The sequence below is a fragment of the Sitophilus oryzae genome, unplaced genomic scaffold, assembly GCF_002938485.1.
Source record: "Sitophilus oryzae breed Bouriz unplaced genomic scaffold, Soryzae_2.0 scaffold_1100_pilon_pilon, whole genome shotgun sequence".
NCBI classification, from domain to species: Eukaryota; Metazoa; Arthropoda; class Insecta; order Coleoptera; family Curculionidae; genus Sitophilus; species Sitophilus oryzae.
In genome coordinates this window covers 1-11,962 of record NW_022145728.1, presented here as the reverse complement: position 1 = coordinate 11,962, position 11,962 = coordinate 1, and the positions used below count along the sequence as shown (strand labels likewise).

General features: G+C 32.5%; 1 protein-coding gene across 1 annotated transcript in view; it reads left to right on the top strand.

Annotated features, from left to right (window-relative positions):
• Positions 1-10,304, top strand: part of LOC115880947 (protein slit-like) — a gene marked incomplete at its 5' end in the record, with an annotated part of 22,872 nt that extends 12,568 nt beyond the window's left edge. Inside the window, 10 exons of the mRNA XM_030898289.1 lie at positions 1,462-1,601; positions 2,743-2,912; positions 4,540-4,729; positions 5,885-6,061; positions 6,271-6,495; positions 8,873-8,991; positions 9,052-9,134; positions 9,254-9,380; positions 9,614-9,754; positions 10,218-10,304. Of these exons, the coding sequence (XP_030754149.1) occupies positions 1,462-1,601; positions 2,743-2,912; positions 4,540-4,729; positions 5,885-6,061; positions 6,271-6,495; positions 8,873-8,991; positions 9,052-9,134; positions 9,254-9,380; positions 9,614-9,754; positions 10,218-10,304 (1,459 nt within the window). The remainder of the gene's footprint in view (positions 1-1,461; positions 1,602-2,742; positions 2,913-4,539; positions 4,730-5,884; positions 6,062-6,270; positions 6,496-8,872; positions 8,992-9,051; positions 9,135-9,253; positions 9,381-9,613; positions 9,755-10,217) is intronic.
• Between the last annotated feature and the right edge of the window lie 1,658 nt (positions 10,305-11,962).

Here is an 11,962-nt window from a genome sequence, read left to right as displayed (position 1 = left end):
AAAGGACCTTTTTTGTTCTCGTTCAAAATAGTTTTCAAATAACAGGGAAGCTACAAGCTCTTTGCTTCGACAATTTCAACAAATGCAATATAAAAACTCGAAAATTTAGTTCTTAAAAGTACTGTTTGTGCTTAAAAGCACAATTTCTAAAAAAATACTATGAAAATCGACAAAAAAACGAGAATTACTCACAAAGATTCAACAACAACACGATATTATACAAAATAATGACTGACACTAGGATAATTGTCAAATTGGACAACATTGCTGAACACGGCGCAATGTGACCAACATAGCCAAAGCAGCATTTGGACGTCGGGACAACGTTGTGTCACGCAAACAAACGTCGGGGCGCAACGTCGGCACAACCTCGTGCCAACCCTAGTCTGCACTAGTTTGGAGAATAATTTTTGGGTCGAAACGACGTTGGATACCGACGTTGGCTAGCAGCCTAATTTAGTACAAACTGCAACGTTGTTTGAAATCCTAATTCACAGAAATACAAAACTATAATAATATGGCGTCTAAGTCGCGTTTTATCCTAAATTGGGATAATTATAGTAAAAATATTATTTTTATGATTTACTTAGGCATATGCCAGATGGCAGTAAAAGAAAACAAAACAAAAGTATTTAAGTGTGGAGGATGTTTGAAGATCATAATTATTGAAACACTTTAACCAGGGACGCGCCAAGTATTTTCGGCGCCGTCGTGCGAAATAAGGGTAGGCGCCTTTCTCCAATATTATAATATTAAGCCAAAATTTCCAATGACCAGCGGCGCGGCGCTCGACATTGGTGGATAATATATTTTCACCACTAGCGTTCATAGATAAAAGTATTACTTAAATTTTATGTTAATTTGTTGATAAGTTTCAAAAAATGGTTTTATTATTTTTTAAAATCAGCGACCGCAGGCGCCCTTAGGGCTTTGGCGCCGTCGTGCGCCGCACAACCTTGCCCATATGGACGGCGCGTCCCTGACTTTAACCGACTCTGTAACTCGTTACCCAAAGCAAAAAAGTTAAACGCAAACAACTTTATTGATAAATGCATTGTTTCTACTTTGAAAAATACTAATGGGTACAAGGTACGAAGCTAACTATTTTTTGTAACTAATCCAACGTTGTGTTTAGTAAACATGTGCTCGCAAGTCGTGAAAATGCTACTTGGGAGGGATAATAAAATTCGGTTTTAACTAATTTTTGCAGCTTAAATCTAAATAAAATATGTTACAATCATTTACTCTATAAAGTGAAATGAAGAGCTGCTCGGTATCTTAAACTATACAAGAAATTTAAACATGTTTGCCAAAATTTCATTTAGTCAGGTTTATAGACTATAGTGGCAATTTCGATATGATTGATGACGTGTATCGGAAAATGTTTTGCGATTACCGTAGAGTTTATATATTCGTCTACAGAAACATCAGTCTTCTAATAATTGTCTTTATATATTTCAGCTGTGAGTGTCTTCCCGGTTTCAGTGGACTTCGATGTGAAACGAACATTGACGATTGCGTCAACAACAAATGCGATAACAACGCCACCTGTGTCGACCTCGTCAACTCCTACGAATGTAAATGTCTCAACGGATTCATGGGTTAGTACCTATAGATATTTTGCCATCAGAATTCATTAGATTTATATTTTAACCAATTAAAATAGTAGTAGTGTTTTAAGTACAATAGATATCCAACAGTATATCTTGCTAAAGAATATAGTAATAGTAGTAATATTAGGTAACCATAGTAGATATATTAATTTTTTCTGATATTTTTTGGATCTTCTGTGTATATATAGAATATTTTACTGAACAGGCTATATCCGATATAACGTCACATTGATTTAATTGGGATTTAACTGGCAATAAAAATAATATTATATTATTTAAAAAAGTAAAATGTCATTCACAAAAAGCAATACGAATTTGTTTAGGCCAATTAACCACAGGTCCAATAAAATCAAATTTGTTAGAGTCAATAAAAAGTAAAAATTAATGATAAATAAAAGTTGACAAATGTTATGGTTTTCATGGATTGTGCTTTAGAGATTTTTGTAACAATAATGCCAGCTCCAGACCAAGGCGACAAAAAGTAAATACGATTTTGAGACAAAAACAAGACAAAAAATGGGGAATTCTGACAATACAAACTTGAGACAAATTGTCCACACCGCAAGGACAAAAGTACAACAAAGTCAAAAGTCTAGTTGTTGCGAATGAGTTTTGTTAACAATGTGTGATTTCACTAGTCTCCTAGTGTTGGCAGCACACGCCATCCACACTGCCCCGACAACTTGTCGTAAAATATACGAACAAAACTAAACACTTTGATCTTTACCGACTCGAGACGGGACATTGAAAAGTCTCCGAATTTTGAAACAAAACAAAAATGAGATAAAAATGTCACAGAAATATATTGGATTTGTCGCAATTTTGTCGTTAAACATGAATGTTTCTGTCTTGTCGTTGTTTTGTCTGCTTGGTTTGGACCCGGCATGACATTCATTTAATATTATTATAAATACGGATTATGTAAAATGACTTAATACAATTAATTATCTCAATGCATGTAATGAGTGAGTAATAATTTTTAGTCGTAGAAAGGAATAATATTGAGAATTAGCCAGATCACTCTATAGTTTATGAAAATTAAGTGAAAAGAGTGTAATTTAGGGTAGATTTTAGTAGAAAATGTTAGAGGTTTCATTAAAATAATTGTCATGAAGATTGTACATTCCAGGCGAGTACTGCGAGAGAAAAATTCCCTTTTGTACTGAACAGTACAACCCTTGTGAAAATAACGCTCGCTGTGTCGATCACGATAGTTATTATACTTGCGAGTGTCTACCTGGTTTTAAGGGCCAGAACTGCTCCGCCAACGTAGACGAATGCGAGAATCACATGTGTCAGGTAAGAAACATATCTTTTTTGTATACAGGGTGGTCCGAACGGTATTCCGGAAACTTCGGAAGAATATTCTGCAGATAAAAATAAGTAAGAGTTCGTATAAATGTACCTCCTAAAATACTTAGTTTCGGAGATAGAGGATGTAGAAATTTCATTTTTATTTCGATTTTTTTCAAATAATTTTTGAAGTAACGTTAATATTTGGATGAAAATTGGTGTCTGGGAGTTTTTTAACATGATAAATTTGATTTTGATGTTAATATGACTCCTACTTGTAGAGAGCGCCACCTACATATGTTTTAACTGGTTTGAAGTGTAATAACTTTTGTCTGTACTTGTATAAAACTGCTGAGTAAAAAAATATACATTTGGGACGTTTTTTACGAAAAAAAGGTATCTTGGTAAAAATCGCTACGAGATATTTGGAAATGATCAATACCTGTCATCATTCACATAAATTAAACATGCTGGCTAAATAGTTATTAGACTGAAATAATAAATTTGAAATGTTTTTGTGTCAGAAGTTCAACAGATACTGTTTTATCATCAATTTATTCAAAAAAAAATTAAAAATAAAACTTCTACACCCTGTATCTCTGAAACTAAGCATTTTAGGATACACATTTATACGAACGTTTTTACTTATTTTTATCTGCAGAATATGCTGCCCGAGTTTCTGGAATATAGTTCGAAACACCCTGTATATCTATAGATGGTGTCTCATATTCTTTTGAGACGCACTCAAAATGGCTCACCCCTATAACTTTTTTATTTTTTTAGATAAAAAAAGGAGATTTGGTATGTTAGTATATGACATAAATTAAGAATGATTGACGCGTTCAATTGTTTTTGGTCACTTCCTGTTTCACCGGAAACGACTACAACTTTTGATTTTTAAATGGCACCCTCGATATATTTTTACTTTATTCGATAGAAAATGACACTCCGAATAGAATGGCGTATCATATGTCAACTTTTGACATTTTCGCTTACAAAAAAATCTTATTTTAAATTTCAATCTAGAATGCTATGGCTGTGTTAAAAAGATTAATTTTTAATAAAGAAACCTTTCAAAAAATTAAATCAAGAAAACACGAAAAATAGTTTTTCGTGTCTTGTCCTGGCGGATTAAAAGATGCACAAATAATCGTTTTTTAATCATATCAATTTTTTCAAATGGAACAAGGGTGGCTCATTAACATATTTGGAATAAGCATTTTTTACGAACAATTTGGTACCAAAGACTTTGTATTTCGAATCAAATTGTGGTTATGAACCACATTTTAAATAAACCATATGCGAAAATGTTAAAAGTTAACATATGATATGTCATTCTACTCAGAGTGTCATTTATTATCGAATAAAGTAAAAATATACCGAGGGTGCCATTTTAAAAATCAAAAATTGTAGTCATTTCCGGTGAAACAGGAAGTAGCCAAAACCATTGAATACGTCAATCAATCCTAATTTATGTCATGTACTAACATACCAAATCTCGTTTTTTATATAAAAAATAAAAAGTTGGTGAACAACTTTTGAGACGCACCCTGTATAAATGTATCTAGTAAATCAGAAGAGATATGTGTATAGTGCATATTCGGTTACTTTTTGATATAATCGACATTTATAGAATGGGGCTCTGTGTGTGGATGGAATAAACGAGTACTTCTGCAAGTGTTCCGGCGACTATACCGGCAAATTCTGCGAGATCAGCCCCATAGTGGCCATGATGTATCCACAAACTTCACCCTGTCAACACCACGATTGCGTGCACGGGGTCTGCTTTCAGCCTAGCGGATCGAACGATTACTTGTGCAAATGTGCACCAGGATATTCAGTGAGCACCATTTTCCTAACCTCTATCTATCTAAAGAAAAAATATTATTGGAAATTACACAATTTAACTATGGTAATCGCAAAACAATTTCCGATGCACGTGATCAACTTTGAGCGACAGCGCTGCCAGATTGTGATGGATTTATCAGATGAATCCTAATTTAAAATTGACAAACAACATATTTATTATATCATTTTTTAAAGAGTTTTAGGTTTTATTTTTAATTTAATAACTAGTATTTTAGTGATTAATTGATTCATTTGTAAACTAGTCCATTATGAAGATTCACTATAAGTGAAGATTCATTATAAGTGTTATTATGGGTTATTTATGTATTGAAGTGTATTGATGTACATCTTACAACGCCATCAGTGGTAATAACAAGTAAGAGGCTGCTATTAATTCACAAACTAATAATCACAGAATTTAATAAAACAAACTTTGAAAGTGTTATAATGTGCTTATCAATCAAACTTACTTTTCTGACTGCAGTCAAGGGTAATAAACGACCTTTATTGTGACCTTTATTCTCACGTTCTCGTTCAAAATAGTTAAAAAACAGGGAAGCTACAAACTCTTCGCTTCGGCATATTTTCAACACACAAGTTCAAGAAATACAATACAAAAACTCAAAAATTTCGCTTCAATTGAGTCAATTAAAAAAAAAAGACTATGAAAATAGGCAAAAAACGAGACTTACTCACAAAGATTCAACAACAACACGATATTATACAAAAAATAATGACTGACAATAGGATAATTGTCAAATAGTAAAGGACAACATTGCTGAACACGGCGCAATGTAACCAACATAACGATAATAAAATCTCGGTTTAAACTAATTTTTACAGCTTTAATCTAAATAAAAGTAGAATGAAGAGCAGCTCTGTATCTTAAGTTATACAACAAATTTAAACATTTTTGCCAAAATTTCATTTAGTCAGATTTATAGACTTTAATGTCAATGTCGATATAATTGATAACGTGCATCGGAAAATGTTTTGCCATTACAATACCCCTTTTATTTTATACTGACACAACAAATTAAAAGGCTTTTTTTCCATTATGTGTTGTATACTTTTTCTGTTGTAATACTAACGCTTCAAATCCAAATCCTAATAACCTTTGTTTCTATTAGGCAAGCGTTGCGAATATCTCACGAGTCTAAGCTTCACGCACAACAATTCATACGTTGAGTTAGAACCCTTGAGGACGAAGCCAGAGGCCAATGTTACGATTGTGTTCTCGACCACCAACGAGAACGGAGTACTGATGTACGATGGACAGAACGAACATCTGGCTGTAGAGCTATTTAGTGGGAGGATAAGGGTCAGCTACAACGTGGGAAACTATCCAGTTTCTACTATGTACAGGTAAGCTAGCTTAACAGTTCAGAGAGTAGTTTTGTTCTCTATAGCGTTTTAATCAAGCGTTTACTATTTAATTTTAATCAATATTTAGCCATATACATATAGATACATTTCTGTAAGAATATTTTCTATTATTTTGATGATTCATTCGCAGTTTTGAGATGGTCTCCGGATGGTCAGTATCACACAGCGGAGTTGATAGCCATCAAGAAAAACTTCACGCTAAGAGTAGACCGAGGTCTAGCTAGGAGTATTATAAACGACGGTTCCAAAGATTACCTCAAACTGACAACGCCCATGTATCTGGGAGGGATACCTCCAGAGCCAGGAGAGCACGCTTACACCGACTGGCACCTGAGAAATCTCACCAGTTTTAATGGTAAGTACATACCAAACTTGATGAGCTCCATTAAAGACTATTTGCATATATTGAGTACTTAATAAGGAATAGTGATATACCTATCCGAAAGCTTGTAGTTCGTATAAATAAGAAAAAATAAACAACATAACAATTGTATTTCATAATTGAAGGAATTATGATACGCAGATATTGGGGTGGGAGTCCACTTGTTAAACCTCTGTTAGCTTACTTAAAATTATATCAACATGGTTATCTGAAATATGAGTTTCAAATAAAGAAAATAATATATTATAAAACTAATTAGGAATAAATCCATTCCAAATTTTATTTAAAGCTTGTAACTAACATTTTTTGATTCTTAATTATATCCCAAATAGAATGATTGAAAACATTAAATTTGTCATTATAATGTCTACTATAATAATACCAGTTTCATTCTATTGGTCAAATGATATTAAGAATTAACACAATGAATAGTCTCACTGACAAACTTTGAATCAAATTTAAAATTGATTAATTCCCAAATAGTTTTATATTTTAGATTTTAGAACTTACTATCAGTTATTATTTATATTGGTTATTATTATTATTACTACTGAAGATTTGTAGTATTATTACGATTTTTAGTATCATTGCATATTATATTGTTAACATACTTATTTATCATAATTAAAGCAATTATGATACGCACCTATTTGTAGGTGCCCACTTGTTAACTTGCTTACTATAGTATCACTTTATATTATTATTGTCTAAGTTTTATACAATTTCTTGCAGTTTCTCACTTCATACTTAAAACTTATAAGTAATTTATTATACAGGGCGAGTCTTAAATAAGTGCAAATATTTTAGGGGCAGTATATTTCGACCTCAGAAACACGATTATGAGGTTTTTTTCACGATTTTTTTTTAAAATTTGGAATTTTTTGAAAAATTCTTTGAATTTGTTTTTTTAGTTTTTAGTTAAAAACCATAACTTCTTGATAAGAAAGATTCAAAGATTAAATTTATCAGAAAGAAAATCCAGAAAAGAGCCAGTGGTTCTCAAAATTTAAGCAAAAATATATTTTTTTGGAACTTTTCAAAGAAATAACTCGGTTGTTTTAGAGTTATTTGAAAAACGGTAAAGAGAAAATATATTTCTTTTATCGAGAAATACCAGCCCTGAAAATATTTGCACTGATTTAAGACTCACACTGTAGAGTCTGTAGAAGCTCAATCTAATACTTAGATTTGTTGATTGGTTCAACTCTTTTGCTGAGATAAAAATTAATTTATCTATATCAATTATAAATAATAGTAGACTGAGGAATGTTCCAGTCCAATATTATTACACTCTGTATTTTTATATTTCTATTGAAAATCTCAGATTGCTTCTTGATGTCACCATTATCAAAATTTTAGTATTTGTTTTTTTTATCGATTTAGTTACATTCCTAAAGCAAACTAAATATTGATACTACAAAATGTAATTTCAAAAATATTATAGCACGCTTGATCATTCAACTTTTTGATCATGTTGTATGTGTAATTGATCATCTAAGGATATATTCCGTTGCTTACCTTGGTTATGGTTTTATGTTCCGTTTCTATCAGTTTCCTGAAAGTTTTCTTACTACGGGACACGGTTCCTGAAAAATTCGGTTTTAACTTTCACCAAACTAACCAGCCCGAGAAGGCTGATTTTTCTAGTTTTGTTTGTCAATAAATGTCATTTATGTGAGAGAAATCAAGCAAATATTGGAAGTTCGAGCGAAATTCTCATTTAATTTCTAAAATTTGTTGTAATATTTTGTATTTACATCCAAAAGCAATGGAGGTAGGCAGTAAAGGTAAATAAATTTCATTAACTAAATAGAATGAATTTTTAGGACCATTTAAACTTATCATGCAGCCATTGTTTCTTAAAGTCAGGAACATTTTAAAGAAAGCATGAAAAACAAGACAACAAGTAATCGTGAATGTTTTGTAAGCTATAAAAATATAAATATTGATTAGATTTCTATATTTATTATTGATCTGTTTAATATTGGACCTGCAAATCTTCACTTGAGCTGCCCTAACGAGTTTAACAGTTTATTAATAAAGTACTTTTCAATATTAAACTCCATTGAAAAGAAGCAAACATAAATGCAGAGAATAGGTACATTAAAAATGCATAAAAGATAAATTTTATAATGAAGGTATTGAAATTTAGAAAACGTCAACATTTGGCATTTCCAGTATTTTACCAAACCGTTCCGTATCAAACCGATGTTTTCAGGAACCGCTCTTTACCGTAGTTTACCGGTCTGGTTCGCCTAGTTTTGCAACGGAATACAGCCTAAATTTTACTTGTTTATCATTGGCATCTTTGAATTTTATAAACTGATATGAAATATTTATTTTGATATAGGCTGCATGAAAGAAGTATGGATAAACCACAAGCAAGTCGATTTTGGTAATGCAAAAACTCAGCAAAAGGTCCAACCAGGATGTGGATCGATAGAAGATAAGTTCGACGACGATCTACAGGTAAGATATTTGAAACAATCACATTTTATCTAGTGGTTCACCATTGACACTTTATTCTAGGAGGACGAAATGGATGAGATGATTGAAGAACCACCTGCACCACCAATAGATCCATGTCTTAACAATAAATGTAAACATGACAGGTAAATATCATAAGTTCCTTTGGTTTTGTTTCATGTACTATTATTAAGTCGTATTTTTTTGGTGATTTAGTAAATGTTATTATCGTCCAAGTTTCTTAAGTATGCTTTTAATTTTCTAGTAAATGTTTGGAGACTACAGGTGGAGAATACGTATGTAAATGCAAACCAGGATACAAGGGCAAATACTGCGAGCAAGGTGAGGAAGAGAGTAAGTATATCACCAGTGGGGCATTAGCTGGTATTGTGGTAATATGCTTTAGCTTTAATTGTCCTCATTTACACGCTACTAAGTCATATCATTTTTAATAGTAAACATCTCTAGTAATCATTTATATTATATTCATAGCAAATTATAAACTTTACATCATATCATATCTCAATAATCATTTAATTTTCATTTGTACCTCGAGTTAAAATAAAAATATGTTCAGTAAATAACATAATACTTCGTGTATGTATTTATGTCCTTTTTATTTTAGCTCCCACTTGCAAAAAAGGAACAAGTCAGAGAATATTATTCAGAAAACGGCTGCAGGTCTAGGAAGCCTTTGAAAATAGCGAAATGTATTGGGACTTGTGGGTCTAGCTGTTGTCACGCTAGAAAAAGTAAACGACGAAAGGTAAATTAACCAGAGCCCATATTTTCACAGACTAGTTCTTTTTTTAACAATAATTCTACAATTACTATTAGAAAAATTGAAGTGTCTTTCTATCTCTGAGATGTTTACAAATCAAATAACAGTATCGTGAGAAATCAATTTTAATAATTTGCATAGTATAAAAAAGTAGGTATTCTATAGAAAGACATCGTCAGAATCGGCTAGTCTGACACATTTAAATTATATATAAAAATTAATCCAATAATACCAGAGTAATAAAGACTAATTATTATAATTCAGGTGTTATTGAAAATGTTTTAAAATTTTGATAGTTGGAGAATAGTTAGTTGTTTTATATTAGCTTAGATATTTTGGAAATTTTTATTTCAAAATAAAATTGGATCTCTTTGTTCGACGAAATACAAAACGCCTACGTATCTTTGATTGACATATTAATATGTGTCTAAACTCTATGCTATTCTAGGTTCGCCTCATCTGTTCCGACGGCACCCGTTACACGAAAGACATCGACGTAGTGCGCAAATGCGCCTGCACGAAGAAATGCTACTGACTGTCATTCGCCGCTACACACACTTCTAACGACGAAGCCCAACCACCGCAGATGCAAACCGCCTACGACGCAGAAGCCAACGACACGAACACAGATGCGCAGCAACTGTCCGCCGGACCCAGTTATCTTGCGCAGACCGACCCGAACGAAGCCGACGAGCTTCCCGAACCGCCCCGATCGTACAGCGACACGATGGCGAGACGGTAGAGGGCGTGCGGTTGACGTTTATCGTTCCTAATGAGACTGAAAATAGGGGAGCGACGGTCTGGTCGTGCAACACATCGATGAGAACGAGTTCGAGAGAGTAAAAAGTGATAGAGTGATCTTGGTAAGTACATAGTTAAAACTTGTCTGTTTTTTTTTTATAATTCAGTAAAGATATTGTAAAATTAATACAGATTTTTTGGTTTCAAAATTAAGAACAATTTGTTCTTGTATAATTGTATATGAATAGAGATACAAAGATGCGGTTTTTACGTCACTGTGCTACTTTTTTTATGAAACTAGAGATGCCACACACAGATTTGTCTCAGCCTTTGAATAAAAAATATTAAGGAAGTAGTATAATGCTATACATGTATTCATGCATGGCCGACGGAAAGAGGACTCTAAGATTCAGTTCCGTTGACCGTGAAGCCATCGAAGATTACAGTTGAGGGTTGGAACCTTTGGTGTTACACAGCAAAATAAAAAACACTAAATCACCACAACACACCAAAACACTTTTACTTTTACACTGGACGCGCGTTTCGCTAACCAAGTTAGCATCATCAGCAGATGATTATAAACTGTTACTAGTTCTGTTTAACGATTCATTTGAGGCATTTGAATTTGATTTGAAATCTTGTGGATTTGTCAGTCTTTACTGAGCTTATTTTATGTTATTTATTATTTATTATACTGCTAATAGTTGTATAAAAGTAGTAAATCTAGAAGGAAATTGTAGCAGAACTTAAATTAACAGTGACACTATTACGATATATCAAAAAAGTCTGTAAAATAGTTGGTTATGTAGCGTGCGGTAGATCTCGGTCAAAAATCCAGGGAAATAATGGAATAACTTTTCGCTACTTTCGTAATATACAAAAGTGTAGTAAAACGATCATCTATGAAATTCACTTAAAATTAACTAATTATATATTTTCTCTAGCATTTTTGCTTTTATTTACTACTTGTCAAAGATGTCAAAGAATTTGATACGTCAATTTGACTTGCCTGCTTCAGTAGCGTATCGGATGTTTGTGTTAACAAATAATTATTATAACTTACCTATTTTTATTAGAATTGTATATTTTTATAAGAATTTTAATAACTACCTATATTTATTGACAACTTAAAATAAAACAACTAATTATTGAGTCTACCCTACATCATTTTTTTGCAAGTTTTGAATAAAATTAGAACGGCACTGATAAACCGGAATTTAAGTCATTTTAGGAGCCCGTCGCGTTCGATCTAAGATTTTTGATATGCTCCTTCCTTAATCTTTTTATCCAAAGGTCTCAGCCCTCTTATTACCTGAGATACAGGGCGAATTTTAAGTTATTGCATTTTTCGACTTACCTCGTATCTTGGTTATCTTATATTAGAGAAGGTGAAAATTGAGTTCCATATAATCCAGTAAAATTGTATCGCCGTATAAAGAGTGACAAAAAAAT